This window comes from Idiotropiscis lumnitzeri, chromosome 5 (genome assembly GCF_059441095.1).
Source record: "Idiotropiscis lumnitzeri isolate Australia: NSW breed Sydney's pygmy pipehorse chromosome 5, RoL_Ilum_1.0, whole genome shotgun sequence".
NCBI classification, from domain to species: domain Eukaryota; kingdom Metazoa; phylum Chordata; class Actinopteri; order Syngnathiformes; family Syngnathidae; genus Idiotropiscis; species Idiotropiscis lumnitzeri.
In genome coordinates, this window is record NC_142395.1 from 22,280,801 (window position 1) to 22,304,804 (window position 24,004).

The following is a 24,004-nucleotide window of genomic DNA, read 5'->3' on the forward strand; positions in this document are numbered from 1 at the left end:
AATTTAATGACTTCCACAATCATGCTTGTAACCCAAAGCACTTGTATCTCAAATTTTATTTTCCAACTCAAATTAATTAATTCAACATTCCCCTCCACAAAAACAATACAAAAAAATAGAAAAAGTTCAACGGGCATTGTGCTGCTCCTACTGGTGCGTGCATGTTGGCCACCTGGGGGCGGTATAATGCAGAAATACTAAAGAAAAATATGCATGTGAGTATTGTTACATCGCATGTGTGCATGAGTAGCTCCACTATTTGTGTTTAAATATCCGTTGCTTAAAGAGTTAGTAATGTAAGACAAAAGAATTGTAATCAACCAAAAAAAAAAAATCAATCGTTGTCAGTTCGTCATTAGTTATAACATTGTGACAGATTTGTTAGCCCGCCTATGGAATTTTGCATTGTTAGCATTAAGCACAAAGCTATGTTGTTGATATAATTGCCCGATGTGTAAGTCTTTTGTTTATGTTTAATTTGACAATAAACTTCAACTGGGAGTGGAAGTAAACTTCTTACAGTCGCTTTTATGTCTGACAAATTGCATCTTCCTATGAAGTGAGTTCACTGTCACAATCCAGCACTCATACCTTGAACATTTTCTCGCAACTCAAGGCACCGCTGTAATTACTTTTCCAAGTACGGTCCTTTAATTCGGATTCTAGGGAATGCAACTGATAAATTTGAATATAACCTGATGGAAAAGGGAACCGGGGAATAAAGAGTGAGAGTGAAAAAGAATCAACCACCAGTGATCTACTATGAGTAGAAAGGCCATGTTCACTGTCAACCGTTAACATGGCCGCGACTGAATTTTTAAAAGCACTCAGTCACCTCGTGTGTGCGTGCGTGTGCGCGTGTGCGCGCACGTGAGTGTGTCAAACAGTGGACTGATAAGAATAGGAGACAGACGGTTTCTCTACGGAAAGGGCTCAGTGTTGCCATCATGTGGCTGCTGCAAATAAGATCCAGGTGCTCTGTTCCAAGCTACAAAGCACACACGTGCCCACAATGTCACGTGTTCATGAGCACACATACTGTGAGCATTCTTAAGAAGACAAAGGGAAACGGAGATCTCGCATGTAGACGCATCCTGTAAGATTTATAGTAGCTAGCAGAAGCAACTAGATTTTGCTCCAGGGCTCCCCCTACGGGCACAGAGTTTATTTGAAGTTCAAGTCACTGTGGTAGATGGGAATCAAAAGCAGCCACATGCATTCGTAGCTGATAATCCATTTATCTCAGCTAAAACTCAGAACCTGTCTCTGTTATCTTGTCTGGGGGGGAGGAAAATTGTCATTTTAGGATGCATCAAAGTTTGAATTTGCACCACACACAACTCTGAGCTGACAAAAAAAAGTCACAGATTACAAAACATGACAGGTGTGCTGGCTGGTCCACCAGCATTACAGGCCATTGAAGTGGATGATCCAAGGTTACCGTGGAAACAACAGAGAAGCTATCCTACCCATTACAAACCAGCGTATCATCCAGATTACGAAGCTGCTGATCTCAATTACCTAATATATTGTTACTGTCCACTGTAACGAAAGCCATATGACATAGGTTGTGACTGGGGGTGGGTGGTGATCCTTATTGTAGCTCTAAAGTAAATGAAAGAAGCAGGAAAAGATGAAAGATGAAACCAACCATTTTGATTTGAAGAGCAAGACAGGCAAAAAAAAAAAAGCAAATAAGGCAAAATGAAAGCTGCGGATGAGAGTGCAGTAGTGCCGGTGGTAGGTGAGGATGTGCGGTGGGGGTGAAGGGAGTTAACAAGAGCATATGACAGTACGACCCGTGCTTTCCCCTGACAGGCTTTATTACAGTGCCACCTGCAGAGAGACAGCAAAAAGCACTTAGCCACGGCCGACAGAAGGGGAGAGCGAGGGAGGATGCGTGGAAGCAGTAATTGACATTGCAGAGTATGGAGGAAAAGGAGGAGGAGATACCAGCATGAAGGAAGCGGGTGAAAGCATATTAATTTCTTGACAGATTTGTGACTCTCAAGATTAATTCATAATTAAAGAAGGTTCTCGTTCTGCAACTCAAGCGCATGTTAGAATAGCCCACATAGAGAGCAGAACTGGAGAACAAAGACATTGCGGAATGGGTCCGAATAGCAATTGCTCCGTCATGGCGAAAATGTTTTTTTGAGAAAGTGGGCGGCCGCCGTTTTGTCATTTCCATCCTGTTATTTGTAGTTCAATATGGATGAAATGACATTCAATTCAAACCATTTCCATCGTGACTGAATGGGCCCTTTTATTTGGGTTTGCACTCAAATGTAATGTATCACACTTCTATAAAATGTGTAAATTCTTTGTGTAGTTTCCATGCATCGTCTCAATTCCACACTCGGCAAACGTATACTATTTTCCTCCTTCACATCATATCTACAATTCTTGGACACTAAAATGGATTGGTGCCTTCAATCCTCCCTCTGACACTTAAGATGACAAAGAAACACAAAGCAACGGCGAGTGTGCGGGAAGGCAGGTCTAATCCTGCTTGAACACCTGTTTCCTTCGGCCTGTGAGGTCAAAGTTGAGCATCGAGAGGTCTTTTGCTGAGTGCTCATCTCACACCGGATCTCACTGCTTAACATCGGGCCGTGTCCTCGCCCTGAATGTCAAAGTCAAAATATATAGTCTCCTAATCCCTGTGTGTGTGCGTGCGTGTGTGTGTATATTATATACCCATCGTGTTCAAGCGCCAAATTCTGGTTCTGTTTTATCCATTCCCTGTCATTGTTTGATGCAATTTATGCAGGCCATGAGGAGGAAATAATTAAGAAGATGAAATGGAGAGAGGTTCATTACTTCCTGAATGGTGGCGCTTCACATCTATTAGTGCTTTGTCCTGCTGATGTATTTGCTGATGAGCTCAAGCCAAGTAATGACGTGCTCTGCTGGCTGTGAATCTATAGGTCTCTCCCTAAATCTGCTGCCGCCGGCTCCCAGGCTGTGGATGGAAAACCACAGTCACTAAATCAAATCCATCCGCAGGAAAGAGGAGAGAGTGAGCGAGGGGCGGGCTCGGGGCGTGAAAGTGAGGAGGGTGAAGGGTTTGTTTCTCAGCCTGTTGGAGAGAGGAATGTGTTGGAGAGTGGACAAATCAAGCAGGAGTGACTGCACAATGAGGTCAGTGTGACCAGAGGAGGCTGACTCACATGCAGACAAACAAACACTTTAAACAGAGTGAAGGATTGAGTGAGGCCGTAACCTCGTGCCCACCCTGAGAGTGGCTAATAACTGTGGCGCGGTGCCAAACCCGCTGTCTCCTGACTAATTCCCGCCCACCCCCATGGCCGCCAGGACTGGCGCCACTGTGAAGAACAGGCCTCGGATTCGCAAAAAAAAAAAGTCCTGTGATCATTACTGAATTAGTCGAAGACGATGGCTAAAAAAAAAAAAAAAAAAAAAAAAAAAAAGACGTCTGTGGCTGATCCAGAGCCCCCTGAAGAAAAAATGTTATGGAACTAGAAAGAAAAATGCTGTAAATTCAGCGTTTTATAATGTCAAAATAGAAAAGGATTCAAATGTGAGTTTGATTTTCACATTTCCAGTCACAAGGAGGATGGCAATTGCCCAATAGAATTTTTTTGCACTGCCCACAAATTTTATGCCGTTTCTATTTATGATGAGCGATGAACATGAATCCAATAATGATTTACTACAAAACCAAAGTTGACATCCTGTTTGGCTAAACACTAACGTTGCCATACATATGTACACAATTCAGCCAGTTTATTGCTCATGAGAGCTTCAAAAAATTTTTGAAAAAAAAAAAAAAAACGCAACTTCTCGATTTTCATCCATTTTTGTCTTTTTATGACAGACAGTCGAGAATTTATACTTTGGCGCACTATTATAATACACTAATAACAAACAACAGACTTTTGATGACCTCAACCTTAACTTTGCTTGGAGGCAAAAAGAGCACAGTGAAGTGGCACCTTTTTATCAGCTTTGCGGTCGCTGCGACCAGCTTGACGGTCTCCTGGGACGTTGACCCCAACCTCCGTTGTGGGTGGTACACAAGAGAATAAAAGCGAAGCAGCGGAAGGGGTGTGAGCAAGCAGTGTCGTCCCTCCTCATGTCCCACTGGTTGTCACTTGTTACCCGGTTTTGCCTGCCAAGTCATCATTTTATATCTTTCCTTGCGACACGTCCTCAATGGACCTCATGGAACGCGACTAATTCACACGGTGTTAATCTCTAATAAAGGAACCGGCGTCCGCCTCCGAAAAGAAAGCCAAATATCATGAAGTACACTCCCAACCTGGTGGTGCTCCACACACCCACGGTGGGTAATTGCAATTGTATTGAATTGGCCAGCAGCCAGAGTGGAACGACTGCCAAGTCCAGCTGTGATGTTGTCATCACAATACGCTGAAAGCCTCATTACATAACAATTACATCTGCAATTTGTGTTATGCACAGACAAACACATGTCAAGGACACACAATCGTGAATAAAGTGGAACCTCGAAATTAGCACAAGCCCTTTCGTCCAGCTGTTTTATTGGATCGATGCAGGTGTGCTCATTGCTCAGACCAGTGAGTGCAAATTGCAGGGATGACCAGAAAAATGAAACGCACACACGCACAACGACACACCCCGAGAGGGCGCATCCTCTGCTCGTGTGTGTGAACAGGTCCTTTTTTCCACATGAGCAGAGGAAATGGGACGTGCCATGTCAACGTGAGCCACAGTACAACTAACGCCACGGCGAGAACGTAAATAACGCATGAAAAGGCAGCTCTCAAGCCCCATGAGCGCCGGACTCCGGCGTGCATGTGTGGGTTCATGCTGCGGCCTTTGTCACGACTCTTTAACCAAGTGTCAGAGACCAACTTGTGGTTGATGGAGGGTTGCCGTGTGTGTGTGTGTGTGCGTAGAGAGCGCTTTTTGTAAACGACCGGAGGGGACCTCATGGCTAAACAGAAAATAGCCTGAGAGAAAAAAAAAAGGGAGGAAGCCTGAGTAGGCAGGAACGTTGATCTGAAGAGGCAGGTAGGGAAGGGATGAATAAGAGAGCTGGGATGGAGAGATAAAGAAAGAAGAGTGGGTGGACAAATCATTAAAAAAAAAAAAAAACGATGAAAAGGATGAAGCAGTCCTGGTGATAAGGTAGCGTATAGAAACCTCAATAAGAGGCGACTCCAGCGCTTTCCACGTAAACACTTAGCGCCGGTGATGGCAGCCCTCAGGGCGCACTCACACATTTCCACGTTATCTTTCTTTTTTAGACCATGCTCCTGCTTTAACATGAAATACTCATCTCTTCTCTCCTATTCAACAGGATGTCGTTCTTCAAATTTCTAACAGCATTTTATGGCATTTCCAGTGAAGGAGCAAAGCAACCTAATAAAGCTGAAATCTTTAACCAAATAAAACTGATTCAATAAGTGCCAGAAGCTAGAGGACGCGGCAAAGTAGAAAAGCATGGTTACAGACAAACAATTTGTTCAACTGAATAGCCGCATCATCGGTGATGCAAATAAAAATAACTGAGACTGTGAAGTAGTGTATGACGATTATTATCTGTGAGATGTGAAGCCGTGAAAGCGAATACATCCATTCACAATTGGAGCAAACAAAAGTGAACATTTGGTTTGCATGGAAAAAAAAAATTGCTCATGAAAGCAAAACCATCGCTCTGCACAATGAAATCAGTTAGCAGTTAATAAGTTACTCAAGCACCTTTATAGAAAACTGCAAGCACGGAGGAATTGCTACGTGCAGCTTGGGCGCCAACTGCGAGCATTGAAATTCCCTAATTTCTTACGCAACTGAAAAATCAAAGCACCGTTTTTTTTTTTTTTTTTTAAATATTTGGCATTCATGAGGGCTTGACTCACTGGAACGCGGGCGGTCGACTGGCTCTGATATCTCCGGCTCCGAGGTCACAGGGTGAGGAGCGTGGTCATCTGCAGGTTGGGAGGTCTTTAAGTTTCCCGCCTCACCGGCTCGAGTCGACTCCGCTGTCGCAGTGTCGGCCTGAAAGATAAGAAGAGGTTTCAACTTTAAGTAAAGTAGAGACGCTTATGTTTATACGCAGAAACCGAGAACAATACCTTGGTAGGCTATTGGTTGCATGCGTAACAATTAAAAACAAATTATGAATCAGCCCCATGAAAAAAAAAAAAAAAAAAAAAAAATCAAGATAGTGTTATTTCTCAAAATGGTATGGAATGTCACAATGTGTGTGTCGGGTGCACCACATTTCATTCTGCAGCAATGAATCTCTAAACAAAGTCAGCAGGTTATTCACAGCGAGTCATTTCCAAAGTAGACTTGTTTTGATCATAAAATACGTGCCTAACCAAATATTCGCCCAAACAAAACATGTTTTAAATTTGTACTGCGCCCGACCAAATAAATCGGGTGAGTACAATGAAATAGTATGTTGTGGTTCTCACTTCAGGCTTCTACAAGTACAGAGTGTAACAAGTTAGTTCTATTGTAAATTTGGTTTCGCTTGTGTTGCGCAATTTCACATTCGTAAAACTTGACTTCTCTGAGCTTTCAGGGGAAGCTGGCCTTTCGCTGAAGCTTTCAGCAAGCACGTTCTGCTTCTTCTGCTTCTGGGAGGACGCCATCAATTACGCACGAGCCCCTTTTTTTTTTTTTTTACTTAGAGCAACTGACCCTGCAAAGGTCACCGTCATCAACAATAATGTATCAAACTAGCTCAGTACCCTGTAATGAATATAAACTATCTCCCCATTTTGCAACCGAGTGATCAAATGAATGAAAAACAGAATGATTGTGTATAATTGGCAATTATAGCGTCAACCAGCTCATCATTGGTTGCAACTATTTGAGGTGCTGACATCCACGCTATAAAAAACACAAAGAAGAGTAGGAAGAAAAAAACAAACAAAAAAAAAACGATGCAGCACAGGAAGTACCATTCCTGTGAAGTTCCAGAAGTCAAAAAGCAGGTGCAATCAAAGACATAAAGAGCAGCTGTGACAGCTTCAGTCTGTTTGGATGTGCTCGTGCTCCACTCCACAGCTGAGGAGAACCCAGGATGAGCCTTGAGGAGGGAAGCGAGGTGACCATGAGCAGCAGAGCGCGGCTGTCAGAAAAGGAAAGGAAGGACTTTGAAGGAACTTCTACCATTGATGAGTGTCAGGGAGACAGCAAGCAGGCTGAGACAAAAACACATCCTGAGCTAGTAGACGATATACCTACTTAAAAAAAGTATCATTTAAAGTGAACATACGCAGTAGTACAATGGTCGGTTTTTAAGTAGAATATATCTAGTTAAATAATCTACCTGAATCCAGATTATTTAATTTTGGGGAACCACGTGACGAAATCAAATTGAGTAAATTCAACACACCATTCAACTTTGGTATCATCTGTCCTCTGAACTTTTTCATTCTTTTTTTTTACTGTATACGTCAGCGGCTTCCTTGCTGGTGTCCTCTAATGCCATCTATTCTTGTTTAACGTGACCTTTTGTAGATCTGGCAACAGAGACGTCAGCATGTGCCAGAAATTCTTCAGATGACACTCCAATTTTTCTTCACCTTGTTGCGCATTATGTGTGATGCCACTTCTAAGGATTCCCGACAGTGCTGAACTTTCTCCATTTATAGATATTGTCTTATTGTCATTAGATCAGGGGTGGGAAAACTACGGCCCGGGGGCCACAGGCGGCCCGTTAAATGTTTTAATCCGGCCTGCCGAACTTGAAATGTAAATGAATAAACATTGTTAATATCTTATTTTCTAAATACTGTGTTTTTTCAAAGACATATTGTTGTAATGCTTTTGTTCATTAAATGTATTTTTTTTCCTCCGATGAGGTGAGGTTACCAAAACACTCCATCCATCTGCTCCCAGTCCGGCCCCTCTCTCAAATTTTAGAACCCATTGTGGCCCGCCAATCAATCAATCATTAGATGAACAAAAAGGCTTTTAGAAGTGCTTTTCAGTTTCATACAAGAAAGCACTTCTTAATCTACATCTGAGAACTTTTTGTATACGGTATAATTTACATTGCGAAAATCCAAAACTAAAGAAAGGCTGTTGATTTTTATAGAACGGGGCAGCTTTAATCAGTCTTACGGCATTGATCGGACTCCCGATTAGCTCTATGCTGTCAGCTGAAGTTAGCCTCGGGATCCGCCTACTTTTCCCACCCAGCACTATCAATTTTTGCTTCTGATAGTCAATGAAATCATGAAAACATGATTGCTTGTTAGCTGAAACAGACTGTTGTTGTGACAAGATCAGATAAGATTTTTCATTGATCACACAAATAGAAATCCAAAAATTGGTCGCCGGTCAATCAAAGTGCACCATTTGCACATCATCACTGAGTCGGAACTGAATTGAACTTTCTCTCAATAAAAATGTGTGCTAAGTAAATGACAAATTATTACTCCAGAGGAATCCTCTCTTGATTAAAAGCACACATTTATACAAAAGAGGCGGCAAAATAAACAATTCCTATGAATTGCCAAAACGGACGGTTGAGCAACGCAACATATTGGCCCTTAAAGATGAAGCAGGGTTGATGCTCAACGTTACACCGTTGCTCTCACATGACTCATCACACTTGATATTTTCACTGTGTCATGTTGGACAACATGAGTGTCTTGCGGGCACAAAGTACATGAGCGCCGCAGCTACAAAAGGGATGTCATTAAAAACCTGACTCGGGATCGAGTGTTGATGAGTGCACACTCATGTCGAGTCACAGTGGAAGAGGTGCGTAGAAGATGCAGCGCACGAGTCAGGAGGTGAAATGAGAAATAGCAACGGAGGTAGTGCTAATTGAGGTTAATTCCACTGTTGAGCAATATCTCCTCTAATCGGCGAGGAGGACTCGGCTGCTAATGGAGGATGTTGAACCACAGATTGAGTCTGCTGGCAGCTTTCAGGCCTCGATGGATCAGACGGTATTAGTGCTTGAGTACCAATAAACAAGAGCTTTGAGATTTACACAGATATTGATTATGTCTATGTGCGTTGATGTCTGTCGACCAAGACAGTCGTGACCTCAACTGAGCTCACCCACGTCATATTTAAGATGACGTGCTCAAAAATAAAATTAGTAAAAGGAAGACTGCTGCCAGCGCTATAATTGTTAACTAAATGGAGAAAAAAAAAAAAGTGCATGTCCATGTTTGTGTCTGTAAAGCCATCTGGACTGTTTTATGTTATCGTGAAAACAACGTTATCAGAAGAACAGACCTACGTTCATTTCTAACAGTCTATTGTCTTCATTTCATATCAAATGTCGTAGCTATGTGGCTTCCGGTTGTTTGTCGGTTTCTTGTTTTTTTTTGTCCAATCAGATTTCAGCTTCGATGTGTTGCCATGCACGTTATTTCGTCCAATGCCGTCGGAACCTCGAGTGCGGGTGTCGACCTCTCACACACACATCATTGAAATCACTGAGTCATCTTTTAGCCAATCAGATTCTAGATTCACCTCTAGAAAGCCATCCGGCAGGCCCGGTGACGAGTGAGTAGCTCCGCCCCCTCATTATCTATCCATCACTATCGCTTGTGATTGGTTCTACATGCGCTTGAAGCTTTAGTTACGAAGGAGGAGAATATTGGACCATGATTAAAAATTCACCTTCAAGCATTTTCAAGAACTAGACTTGATGACGATAATTCAATCGACACTTTCTTTACGGAGTGACTTGGATTTTTTGGGGGCTCACTTTCAGAGTAGTTATGTCTGAGAGGCAAGAGCATCTCCAAGTGCAACGAATGAAGTGACCAACAACAAATAACGTCTACCGACACTTCTAATGGTACTGACTTGATCCTTCACGACGTAAGCACATCCTCGTTGTCCACTCCACTTTCTTCAAAGCCGAGCGAATCGATAGCTGAGCGCCGTGCAGCGACCGCCATGCGACAACTACAACATTAATTGACGGGGACGGTGTTTGTGTGCGTGTCACCGGCAGGGGGTGAACCCATCCACAAACACCGACAAAAGGTCTAAACAGGAAATACACTGGAGGAAGTCGATAAGAGTCGACAAAGGTTCGGGGGAGATCAATGGCAAGTCGGGTTGTCAGCTGGTGCTGCACAGGAGGAGACTGAGTGTACACTAAATGTTCACGGTTGAGTCGCTACTGGACACTCCATTTAAGTCAACCAACATACAAGAGCCTTAGCATGAATTCAAGTCAATGTAATTCATTTTTCGCAGCGATGCAAAACTGATGGATGGATGGATGAAAATGGGCAAAAATGTTTTGCAATAATATTAATGATTATACAGTTATTACATAAGTGGGCCCAGCTCATCTAAATTGGCGATCCCGCTGAGAGACGAACATTTACGACTGCGAGGAAAAAAAAGAAAAAAATGAATTCATGCCAAACGGTCAGCAGACGTTCACTTGTGAACTGTTGGAGAACATGTCGTGCACATTTTGAAAACTTTTGCGACATTGACCAAAACTTGACGAACGCAACATTCGCTGTCTTTGAAAACAGTCGTAATTGTTCGCAGTTCAGTGAGATAGGGGCTTAAAGAATTTTGCATTCTTCTCTTCGTTTGGTTCAATATATATTGTCTTTCATAAATTATAAATTTGGTTTCATAAACATTTTATTTGTTTGAAGTTTAAATTTCAACTGAAATTGGCATTCTGCTGCAAAATGTGAAGTTTGCTGTCACCATTTAGTGCAGGGGTGGGCAAACTTTTTGATTCGTGGGCCGCAATAGGTTCTAAAATTTGACAGAGGGGCCGGAGCAGCACAAAACAGCGCACGTGTTTTGGTAACCTCACTTCTTCAGAGAAAAAAAATATATATCTTGTATATAGAGAAAATATATGCTTTAATTTGAAATGAAAATGAACAAATGCATTAAAACGAAATATCTGGATTAGAGTGCGCCACCTAGTAGGGACATATCTGAATTACAGGGAAATAAAACATGAACAGGGTTTACTTGTTTAATTTTTTTCAAGTTTGGTGGGCCTGATTAAAATGTTTAACGGGCCGCATGTGGCCCTCGGGCCGTAGTTTGCCCAGGTCCGATTTAGTGCATGGAAGGCAAGGTTTAAAAATAAATAAATAAATAAATAAAAAATAAAAAATAAATAAATTAAAAATTAAAAAAAAAAAAAAAAACATCCAAGAAAGGGCTCGTGAAAAAAAATGCGACTCTGGTCATCAATAATTGGAGGTACCAGCGTAATTACATTTGCAATAGCAAAATTTAGTTACGGCTTTTGTATTAGATTACATCTCATGTGTGCAAATTGTCGAGTGATGGAAATGTTTGCGCGTTGATAAGTCGTTAATACTTCCTACAGTCCAGTGAAAAGACAAATAAGCAAATTAAGCCAGCTGGATGAATGTCGTGTTACTTGGCATTAGAGTGGAGCAAAGCAGATGCTTGCTCATGTAAAAAATGTCATGGATTACCCTCCCAGCATTGGGAATATATTTCTCCAGAGGGATACAGCGACTCTCCCTTTGGGATTTGGGAAGTCGAGGCAGATGTCACCCACAGGACGTGACTGCCCTACAATGCCATCCCGCCATGCTGTTGTGCAAACGTGCCAGCGTGTGCGGCTGGTGCGTGTTTGTGTGCGGCTCCACTGACATTTCATCAAACGTGCTTGACATTTCCAGGGGATTTAAAGATTTGATCCCTTCTGTGTTGGGGAAGTTGCGCGCTGCCCTCCTCGCAACACAGAGGGAGGCCCGGCAGCGCGCTTTGCCCCCGAGGCCTCGGCGCACACCATCTCGCTCACCCGTAGTGCGACCGCTGCACTACATTCTGCCTGCATTTTAGAAATGACTGCCTCACTGCTCAGTCTTTTCGTTTCTATTTTCCCCGGAGCTGCTGAGTGTTTTTGCACGCCTCAACCCAGGCAGAAGATCGACGACCAGAAGATATGAGAGAAGGAAGCGGATATGGTGTGGGAGGCGAGGAAAGCAAGAAAGTGTGAGCGAGAGATCTGTTTCTCCAGCTACAGGCTAGTTAGTGGAGCGAACTGACACACAATGACATCTTTCTTCCACTGAGCTGGACTGAAAAGAGCTCGCTACACTTTGTCCGCTCTCTCCCTGTCCCTCTCTCTCTCTCTCTCTCTCTCGGCTGTCCCTCCATCGCTCTCATCACTTTTTCTCCATCAGCCCTGCGGCTCCAATGTTGCTTTTTCTGCCTGGATGGACACTGCGGCAGTGCTGTCCTAGCCCAGGGCTCAGATTACACCTCAGCAGCCTATGTTGAACACACACATACATTCCTGATAAGAACACATGAGGAAGCCCTGAGGTCTGGCAGGGGTTAGTCAAGGGCAAAGGCATAGGAAGACAAACAAAAACAACCTCACACTCTGACAAAGTACAGCAAATAAATGTTTATGTACTGCAGAAGTGCACGCACACGCTTTCTAGTGTATAAACTACGACCACAATACTGAATTTTGCACTTGTGTGGTTACGCACAGCCGACCCCGCAGCTACAAAATACTACAACAAAATCAGACCTGAAATGGCTCAACAGCACTAAAGTGAAAGTGTGAAAGACGTAATATCACCGCTGATGCTTTGACTAAATGCCTCACTTCAAACAAAAGTCTTTTAATGATGAACATCAGAATCACAGCAAGTCTGAGCAAACATTACGAATGCTAATGAGATTCAGATTTAATTAGTAGTCGAGTCTTCAACTTCACATTCGCGGCTGAGAGACTGACATCACATATCCGTCATGTCACATTTTGGACAGCTCACGTGTGCATGCCATACAACATAAACAATGGAGAAAGGAGAGAGATTCACATTTTCAAGATTGAAAGACTGTCATTGATTTGAAAAATATTCAGCTTTGTGTCGTCGACAAAGTTTTATCTAGCTTCAAAAACTTGCATCAAATTAAAAAAAAATACATAAAAAAACATGCGCATCACAACACAGCGTTCATCCATGCTTCAAGAGAAAGTCACAGCTGATTGTGTGACTGTTATTATATTTTTAAACAATGTACATTATAAATGTTAATTTTCGCCATTAATAGCTAAATATATCAGGTAAAAAACTACAAGGGTGCCATATTTATTTTTAAGCAGGGTTGTCAGTATCTGTTGGAAGTAACTATTAAAGTAACTTGTAGTCTAACTTATTTACTTCAAATTAAGTAATAAGTAAAGTAACAGTTACTTTCAAAAGAAAGTAATCAGTAAAGTAACATTTTTTTTTTTTTTGATTATGTAGAGTAAGGTATGGCATAACAAACATTTCCTTTCCTTTGTCCTCCAAAGTCAGGATGAGTGAGTGCAAGGCTTTCATTTGAATCAAACTTTATTGACCCCTGTGAGGCACACAATTACAAGTTTATAGGACTAGGACATATTTGTGTGTGTGGAGTGCGTGCGCGCGTGTGTGCGTGTTTAAATACAGCATAAGGACGCAGCGTGACGAAGGAAGCAAGGCTGATCCTTCAGATTGAACACATTTCAGACACAACACACAAAATGTGTACAGTATGTGCAGACGGATAGCCACACGCATGCTCACACACACACACACAGACACACACACAATTGGTGACAACTGCCGTGCTGCAGCGCCTCTCTCCCAGGTCTATTAGGGAGTCTAACAGGAAAAGGGTAAGTGCTATCGATTGGCCTTGTGGTCAGAGCAAAAACAAGCTGACGATTAGAGTGCCTTCTTTTGAGCTGAGCACACACACACACACTCACACATACACACACAGACATGGAGGATTTGAATTTTTTTTTTTTTTGTTGCAAAGTCAGGCTTGTAGAGAGAAAGAGCAGATTCATGCATCGTCTTATAGCTTATTGTCACAGTGGTGCACAAAACACCCCCATCTAAAATCAGATTTTGCGATTGAAATGAACGGAAATTGCATTTATCCATTGCTGGCTCCCATCCAAAATTACTCCATTTCGTCACAATATTTTTCAATAAGGAAAATGTACCTCTAATCTTACTTTAGAGTAATACAATCATTAAATAGGAGGGAAGTTTGTGCATCGTCAATAATTGGTTTTGACTCGCTCTGTTGAGCGCGACTTGGCTACTAACACAGTCATGAAGCTACAGAAAAAGCAGACTTTCACAACAACTATAAGGGACTCAGTCATAAATAAATTAGATTAGTTTTTTTTGGAGAACGAAGAAAACAAGTAGTCATATTGTCTTCCTTTGTGTTGCTTCACCATTTGTGTTCAAGTGTCAAAGTTTATGACATAGCAATTATCGATGCTAGGTTAGGCCGATTTTGGTGTTTTGTATTGTTTGTTAGAATTAAGTAAAGTCGTGCGTTTGTTTTAAATACACAAGGTGGGATTCTCTTTTTTTTTTATGTTTAGTTTGACAGGAAACGTCAATACTATTTGTATTGTTTGCTGCACTTGTAGCTCCTAAAGCTTGTAAGACAGCAGATTCTCTAAGCTCGTCTCCTCTGAGCGACACTGCGACATTATCAACATATAGTGCTGTGAACAAAGAACAGGCATTAAGATACTATATGAGATGGAGGGAATATACAAAGATGTCACAAGATGAAATGTGGATGGCCTGATAAGAAGCGTTATTGACTGGTTATGAACAAAAGAATTTTGTTTTGTTTTGTTTGTTCCAAGTGCACATAAAGTCCATCAATTTACACTTGAAGTCCTAACCTTTAATGGAGATTGTGAGCCACTCTCTCAGTGACCACTGACCTCACAAGGGCTCAGCGCTCATTCCAAATTCTTGACAGACTTCCCAGGAGAGTTGCAAAGTTGCTCTTATTCCCCCTCGCTTTCAGTTTAATGGCCAAGTGTCCGCATATTTTTGTCCATCTCTCCAAAGGTGCACTTTTCTCGTGTAAAATGTTGGTTTTTTTTGCATTTTGTGGCGGCATTACCGCACTATTTAAGCATCATGAAAGGCTGGTGTCAGCCAAAATAAATACAGCTCCGCTCATATATCTGTTGTCAGGCCACAGTAAAACGTATACAGTGGGTAATATATTGAGCCGAGAACAGCAGAACAAGCGTATCCTCCAGGGGGAGAGCAGTATAGATAGAGAGCGGCATACATAAATATGGAGGGAGAGAGACCGCAACACAAAGGCTGTTTTCTGCTGGCTTGGTAAAGTGTGTCCAGGGGGCACACACACACACACAACCTGTCATTAGCAGCAGCTTCCTGCAGATTCAACATCTTGTGCGTGTGTTTGTACCTTTGAGTTGAGGTTTTATATTTCAGACAAAAGCATGTGTTATCCTCTCTGATGTCGACCTCCATCCGGATCCCAACCTGACACAATCAACACTTGTGTGATGAGCTCAAAGCCCCTGCCTCCCCCTCACATTCCTCCTTTCCACTCCGTCCTCCCCCTGAGTTTCTTCCTCTGACACCGACACACACACATTTAGCCACAGCCTTCTGTCTACCAGCTGCCACTTTGCAGTCATTCATCAGCGCTATGATTAGCCAGCGGAGGAATGTCGTGTAGCTACAGACGACTCCTCACACCGACCCCGACCTCTCACCTTTGGGCGACCCAGGACGACCCCGGGCGGCGGCAGCTGCTTTTTACGCTGTGGCCGACACACTCCATTAGGTCTGACACCTGCTTTTACACACACTTTGAAATACGCACACGCGCGCGCACACAAAGACGCACACGATAGAAGAGGGGGAGCGGAGCAAGATTTAGAACTGTTACTTGCACGCGCGCACGCACGCACACACTCGCCCGAAACACAAAAGGCCTTTACACATGCTAATGTAGTGAGGTGGCCCTTTTATGAGATTACACAGTCATTAGAGAGAACGGGGTCGTGAGGGGCACCTGTAGCTCAGCGTCTCCACAGCCTGCATGTAGAAGTGCGTGCGTGCGTGCACGAGAATAAAGGATCATGCCACCCAGTGAACGTATCATATAAACAGTTATCGGGCCAATAGCGGCATTCAGTGGACACTACGCATATGTTCTGTGTGCAATAAGACACTCTTTGTGTAAGCAACTCTTCTGTGCGCGCGTGTGCATGTGTGTGGGCCCCGGGCCGACTCTGACAGCTCCGTGCTAGCCATCTGCTGGCAGTCACACCAGGAGAAAGCAACCGCAGCCAAACAATGGAGAGCAATGACAAGCCAGGATTTGTGGCGAGTTTAACGTGTGTATCGGTGTGTGTGTGTGTGTGTGTGTGTGTGTGTGTGGTAGGGGGGGGGGCATATATGCATTTTCAAAGATCCAAATCAGCCCCGCTCCATGAGCATGTGGCTAGGGGCGTGGTGGTTGTTGATAGGCTGCCTCTGTTGCCAGGCGATAGATTAACAAGACCAAATGGCCATCTGAGGTGGACAGATAGCATTGAGGAAATGTTAGACCAGGCTGCTGTCATTTGGAGTTGTTGCATTAATTGCACAACACGGTATGCGCGTGTTTGTCTGGAGAGTTCTCTGAGTGCAAGTCGAATGCCGTGCGGTGGATGTAAACAGATGGTCAGGTGTGGGTAGGAAGTTGCCTGGCTACATTTGACGCCAGTGTGACAGCAAGCATCATCCAGCTGGGAAGAGGCCGACGGCGAGTCCTTAAAACCCAGACAGGTGGTCAGTAATCAAGCTTGAGTCACAGGACGCTAGTTTATCATTCTATTTGAACATTTTGCCAAATAAATGCTGTTGAATTAATGGAAATATAGCTTGTTCCATCCTTCCAAAGAAAACAACAATTGTAATTATATTTTAATGGGTTAAAAAAAAAACACCCCATAATATTGTACTTTATAAAACAAAAGAATATACATTTGCATATATATTAAAAAATATTGCACTAATAATTAAATGGCTGTTGTGCTGCTACGAATTGGACAAAGAATATATGACTGCGAGTACTGTTAACGCCCAATGCATTCCTTTAACTCATTTACTACCATTGATGGAAAAAAACGTCAAAGTTTTTTTTTTTTTTACTTGTCTGGTAGTGAATGAGTAAAATACACACTGTGAAATTCTCTCCGTTATGTTTCGTTCGGTGAAAACTTCAACTGGGTGTGGTAATAAATCGCTTAACGGCTCTTTTTTTTTTACCACTGTATTTGAATTGGTCGTTAAATACGCTTGTGTCGCTATTGCATGGCAGCTTTACATTCTGCTCGGCCAACTCCTGCTCATCTGTGTGAGAGGAGAAGCTCGAGAGCCCTGGCTGATCCTAGCGACAGCTTCGAAGCTGGCACGGCCCGCCTGCTGCCGCACAAATAGGGCACACACCTATTTACACAGCCACGGACTGAATGGCAGGCATTGTCTGGGTGCGAATGCAACACTTAAGCCCCTGATTAAGACAGAACAAAGCCTGAGGGGCAAGAGTGATGGATGTGTGGAGCGAGGCGCAGGGAGAGGGAGAGGCAATAGATGAAGATGTTTGAAGCAATGGAAGGGCTTTCTGGAAAGGATTCGGAAACTCATTCACTTTTGCTGAGGCACAAAGAAGTGAGGAGCGTGAGGAGAGAAGAGGAGGGATGTAAAAAAAATAAAATAAAATACGAGAGGGCAGGAACTGGGATTGTTACCTGCATGAAACAAGAAGAGAGGTAGGGAGAGGAGCCAGGGAGGTGGAGATGATGATGAGCAGGAAAAAAAGAGTCAGAAACAGAGCGACGATGTGCTCCGTCCTCACTCAGTACAAGCGTGAGGTAAATAGACAGCTAGCGCCCTCTATTGTCTCTTTTCCAAAATCAATGGGGCCTCATTCCGCCCCCTCTTGACCAGGGGAGCTTATGTCACAAAACCATTGAAGAAAAACACACTAAATTGGAAAGGAATTTAAAAAAATAAAATAAAGGATACTTGCGAGGTTAAATAAATTTAAGAGGATGATTTCTCAACAATTTATGCACAAAGTCTACTTTTTTAGGGGCACAAACACGACACGCATGACAAGGGGTGAGCAACTCCCTTAGTGTGTGTGTATCCTAGCAACAAGGCGGATAGTAGCTGTGTGGTGAGCAGCTGGCAGAATGGGACATGCAGGCCATGGTGGATTTTTTTTTTTTTACTGTATGTGTGAGTGTGTGCATGTGTGTGTGTTTTGCATTACAGCAGTTGGGAGGGATTTACGTGTCTGCGTGTACGCCCACATCCCAGGCACCCATGCATGCTGAAACGCTCAGCGGTATGTCAAGCTGCCAATTATGACAGCTAACAAACAGCCACACAAAATCACATGATCATGCCCATCAAGAAGCATAATTAGAAAATAAAACACACGCACACCTACAAAGGCTGAGGTTATTTGAATGTGAGACAAATGAAATGAGGGGTGTAATGCCAGTACAGTGCTGCCTTGATTTGCAAGTGTAACGGGAATTCCATAAACGTGACTCAAAACAGCTTGCATCTCAAATCAACGTTGCCCAGTGAAATGAAGGGAAACCCCATTAATCAGTTCTAATGATCCAAAAAGCACAGACAATATTTGTTGTACTGTTTTTGTGAAAAAATTGTACTCCAGAGCAGGCTTCGGCAAACTACAGCCCGGGGGCCACATGTGGCACGTTAAACGTTTTAATCTGGCCGGCCGAACTTGAAGAAAATTAAATGAATAAATGTTGTTAATGTTTTATTTTCTAAATACTGTGGTTTATCAAAGTCATATATATATATATATATATATATATATATATATATATATATATATATATATATATATATATATATATATATATTGTTGTAATGCTTTTGTTGACTTTCATTTAAAATTTAAAATATATTTTTTTCTCCAATGAGATGAAGTTACCAAAACACTCCATCCATCTGCTCCTGGTCTGGCCCCTCGGTCAAATGTTAGAACCCATTGTGGCACGCCAATGAAAACGCTTGCCCACCCCTGCTCTAGAGCATTATACTGTACAAAAAAAATTGAATGGTGTGAATGCTTTGGCCAGTAGGGGGCAGTATAATATAAACATAAATAATAAACAAGAGGTTCAAAACAGATTTCCTCAGTAAGCTTCTGTAACAGTAGTTGATATTCCACAGAGGATAAAGAATATATGCCTGTGAGTTTTGTTATATGGCCTTACGTGTAATTTTGCACCATTTGTGCTAAAAAAAAAAATGCAACGTATACCTTTGTAAGGCTGTCTATGGGGTTTCGGAGTGTGGGTTAGCATAGCTAGCAGATGTTTATAAGTAACGTGGTTTCTTAAAAAAAATTAAAATAAAATAAAGTAGGTTGCGTGAGAATCTCCGGTAAATAGCACATTTCAGGTCACTCCACAGTTGTTGAATTAGATTCAGGTCCGAGCTCTGGCAAGGCCATTCAAATACGATACCATGATTGTTGATTTGGACATACGCTTGCAGTTATACTCGTGCTGAAAAGGGGAAATGCCTCTTCAGCTTTCTCATAGATGTCAGAGTATTTTTAGTCAAATTTGGCCTGTTTTGAAAATTGATATTCCACTTTTACCTACAGTTTGTTAGATAAAAATCAAAACATGCTGACACCACAATACAAGAGTAAAAGTTCTGAAATAAAAAAAAAAAAACATCTCTGTGTTACTAAAACGTGGATAAGTCATTTTTCTATTCATTTATTTATACATGTTGTATACTGAGGTCGACATGACCACAAATCTCTGCAGATTTAAGTACGATAAAGGGAAAATGTCGATGCAAACCACATCTTCAGCTTCTCATGATGCATGGAAGGATGTTTAGCATTATAAAATAACCTTGTGAAAAGAATTTGCCGTTAAAGGCAAAAGTGCAACATAGTCAAATATATAAAAAAAAAATAAAAGTTAAACATTCAAAAGGTTGACACTTAAAGCGACAAAAATACAAGCTCGGCTGTTCCATCTTCCATTCTGCTTATTTTGTTTCTCTCCAGGCTGTACCGCCTGATAAGTGGGATGGCTTTTTAAATGGCGCCAGCTTCTTGCATTTTTATGTGCGCTCTTAAAAAGCGGCGGCTTGCCTTTAAAGGCTCCGCTCACCGACAACTCCCACTTTCACTGTCAGATGAGTGACGAGCTGCAGTGGGAGCCGGTGCGGTGACTGGAAGAAATTCAGAATGCAAAAAGGAAATGAGGAAGAGACTCCAGTGAAGACCATAATTCTTCAGATCAGCTCATCATTGCCTCCTCCTTCGCCAAATTCCCCTCTCTCTCACTCGCTTTTTTTTTTTTTTTCAGCCCACCTGGTGGTGACCCCAGCTGGAACGACTGAGGGTTGTAATGCATTTAAGACCACATTAATAGCAACCCAGTACAGCCCCGAGACCACATTAAGAGACGATAATCACACCTCCCCGCCAGCTGTCTCTCACGTCAAGCGCTTTCCTTTTCAATACAGAAAATGTCATGTCTTCGGTAATTGTGCGTGAATGCTTGGAGGTCTTGTTGATAAACCAAAATGTCAAAGAAAGAAATTAATTGACGGCCGCACTGCTTATATAATAGTGCTTGTTAATCCATAAAATACAAGAAGCATCAGAAACGATGGAGAGGGACTGGGAGCAGTACAGGAATGTGATGGGACGCTGAGGAAGTGATTTGAGGCGACGCCATGACATCAAGCTGTCACTCGGGACAATGTTGCGCTTTGACTTGCAAGTCAAAATTGAGATGAAAGTGCTCAGCAGCAGTTCAAAAAAAAGTTGAAGTTTAATGTCAAATTAAACAAAGAGAACAACACATTGTTCATTCAAAACAACCAAACTATGTTGCCATAAGAAAGGCCCGCTAGCAAAACCAGTATCCCACTGATCGGCGAAGGTTCGCAAACGAGGAATGTTGATTTTTCATTCAAGGTCGCTACCTTCGCAAACACTCGCAAACATATTCCGCTCAGTGTCATATGGGCGTTAATGCTAAGAAATCACGGAAAATACGAGACATGACCAAATGAATCGATTAATCGACTACTAATCCAGCCAGGCATGACCTAAAGCGCTTTTCCTCACCAGCATCGCGGGCATGTTGGAGCCTATCCCAGCAGCCTTCGATTATCTTATCTCTCTATTAAATAATCCTTTCGAACCATTGAATCCTCTGATTTCAGCCTCTCAGTGGTCAGGACTATCTGATTTCTGTAGTTCTCCATGAAAGCAGACTGATTATCTTTTGTGTTTACCAGAAACCTGTCACTGAATCAGTTTTAAAACGTTTGGTGAGCCAATCCCTCTCTTGTTAAATTGCATAAATGTTTTTTTTTTTTAATTTCTTTATTTATTTATTTTTTTAAATCGCTGAACAATCCCAAATAAGCAACATTTTGTTAATAAACAGTTATCTGCCAAAAATGCAATCCAGATATTAGAATAATGAAATTATTATTTGTTATTGATTTTAGAAAATACAATTGACATGCTAATGGCTAACATCGATCATCGCGATTTTCCAACCATTATATAGTTGAACAAATGACGGAATAACACACACAGACAGATTATAATTATTCTCATGGGCACGTACGAACAATCTAACAATTTTTCTTGTCACACAAGTATGAAATGGAAAAATAAAAGATTTGAAGTGGCATTATAGACATCAGTGGTTCCCGCTGTCAAGTTTTTGTGAAATCCTTTGCTCCAAATTGCATTACCACCAGGACAATCATCTTCAGCGACTCCAGTGTAACACAAGTGTGAATGCCTTCGTGTCCGAGCATAGCCACAACCATTAGTCGAATTAGTCTAATCATGAGAGAAGCAAAATTTGTTGTATTTTGGACTCCTTGAGGTAAGAAGACTAAAAGAGTGGGCATCAATGAATGAGAGAGTGCAGACAGCTTGTTTGTGTCTGTGTGTGCGTATGCGCGCACACGTGTGCGAGAGAGAGAGAGAGAGAGAGCGAGAGAGAGAGAGCGAGAGAGCAAGAGAGAGAGAGAGAGAGAAAGAGAGAGAGAGAGAGAGAGAGAGAGTGTGTGCAGTGAGAAATGAGCCAAACCTCACCACTGACTTGGCCAGGGCCTCTGGAGCCAGAGAGAAAGCCTCGCTAACCGCAAACCTCCTTTTCAGTGTGTCTCTCTCCTCCACACACACACACACACCCACACACGCGCGCACACCCACGCACACGCGCACACACACACACACACACCCTTGCTGAGAGTGTCTCACTGTGTGAAGACGTCATTTCAGAACATGTGTTACTGACCATTGGGGGGGGGCAATGTTAAGGAGAGGCAGCTGTGCGGGTAAGAAAAGATGCCAACAGCTGGGACAAAGTGAGGGCAGAGAGAAATGTTCATCTCGAGCATCTCGAGCAGAGCAAAGGAAGGAGCAGACGCTCTCTACCTTTCGATTACTACACGGTATTTCACTTGCTGTCACTAGAGTACATTATGTGTCCAACAAGGCGCTGGAGGATGTGGTTGATAATGGCAGGACTGTAGAGGCATGAAAACGAATAAGGATGGGGGGCTCTGCAAAAAAAAAAAAAAAAAAAAAAAAGGGGCCCTGGGAGTGCTCATCTGTAGTCCGTTTATAGTTCACACTGACACGACTGCGCAACACATCAGAAGGTCATCGTCCGGTTATTGCGATGAGAAGCGACGTAGTGACACACCCACGGCAACAACAAAAACAAAAACACAGAGGGAAAGCAGAAGCAACGGAGTGAAGAAGGAAAAATTGAGGTGAGGGGGGAGAAAAAAGGTGTCTAACCTCAAGCGGGTCAGTCTGTCGCCTCAAAACAGCTCTGCCACACAGCCCGCTTGGCTGACAAGAAATACACACACAGACATAATCAGGCAAACACACACCTCTGTCTGTGTCAACACACGCCCAAGGGGAGGTGGGCGGAGACTTTCGTTGGCATGTTTGTTTTTTTTGGGGTTGATGCAAAGCTACGCGTGTGCGTGTGTGTGTGTGCGTGTGCTCGTGTGTGTGAGTAAAGGCGGAGACAAAAGGAGCATATGGCAGCAGCAGCCGAAGCTGTAAATTAAACATGGAAGATTAGATAATGACTGTGTGCTCTGAAACAGGGGCGGAGAAGACCACAGTGCAGCTTGAGCCTAAAAGGAGGGCGAGGTGGGTGTTTGGTGGTGCTCGTAAGCACACGTTCAACACTCGTATTAGTAATAAAAAAAATAATAATTATTAAATAAATAAAAAAAGAATTTGGACCAAGTATCTACTTCATGTATTTGAGGCACGGATGGCAGCATACAGACGGCGGTGACCACCGGTGTCGACAGGACCAGTCCCTCCGGGTCTTCGTGTGAGTTTACCTGTGAGTTTATCGCCTCTCTTATGTTTTAATTGATTGCACTACGTTCCAAAAATAAATATATAAATAAATAAACATATAAATAAATAAACTACATCAAACCAGTAAAGTTTTTTTTTTGGCAATGCTCTTTCACAATAAGTCATGCTAGTAATGTAGCGAGGCTACATTCAAATCTTGGCACTTTGACAAATGTGAATACCCTGAAATAGTGGCCCCGCCCCCACAATTTCATTTTTGTTTATGATCAAAGGTCATGTTCTACTGATAAAACAAGAGTTTAGAGTCCGTAGAATCTCACATCTGAGAGCAAAGACTGACCTCCATCAATGAAGACGATACAGTAGGTGATGTCAGAAGACAACCCGCGTACCGAGAACCCTGTGTAACGAGTATTATCGTGCTTTGACTCATGAGCAGGATTGAAAAAAATATAGAAATCCATCCATTCATCCATTTTCTGAACGGCTTACCCTCACGACGTTAATTTAACTCTTTAAGAGTTTGCGACGGTGATCCACTACAACGTATTCTTGTAATGACGGACACACAATTCGATACGATCCCTGAAACGAAACATGATGTTCTTGTGTGTTGAAATCATAGAAGCGATTGTATTTACTCCTGGGATATGCTTACGATTAAAGTTGTCGCAGAAAGCCATGTTGTCATGACATGAAACGGCAGCGAAAATTGCATTATTGAGCTAAGTGCTAAGCTAAGCGTCAAGTATGCTAAATGCTAAACCAAGCTAAAGAGCATGAGTGGGACGATTTGAGCATCAATCATTTT

At 42.5% G+C, this 24,004-nt stretch overlaps 1 protein-coding gene across 1 annotated transcript in view; it reads right to left on the minus strand.

Annotated features, from left to right (window-relative positions):
* gse1b (Gse1 coiled-coil protein b) overlaps positions 1 to 24,004 on the minus strand; it is a 148,647-nt gene that overhangs the window by 99,981 nt on the left and 24,662 nt on the right. Inside the window, exon 2 of the mRNA XM_088295380.1 lies at positions 5,868 to 6,006. Coding sequence (XP_088151506.1) covers positions 5,868 to 6,006 — 139 coding nt within the window. The remainder of the gene's footprint in view (positions 1 to 5,867; positions 6,007 to 24,004) is intronic.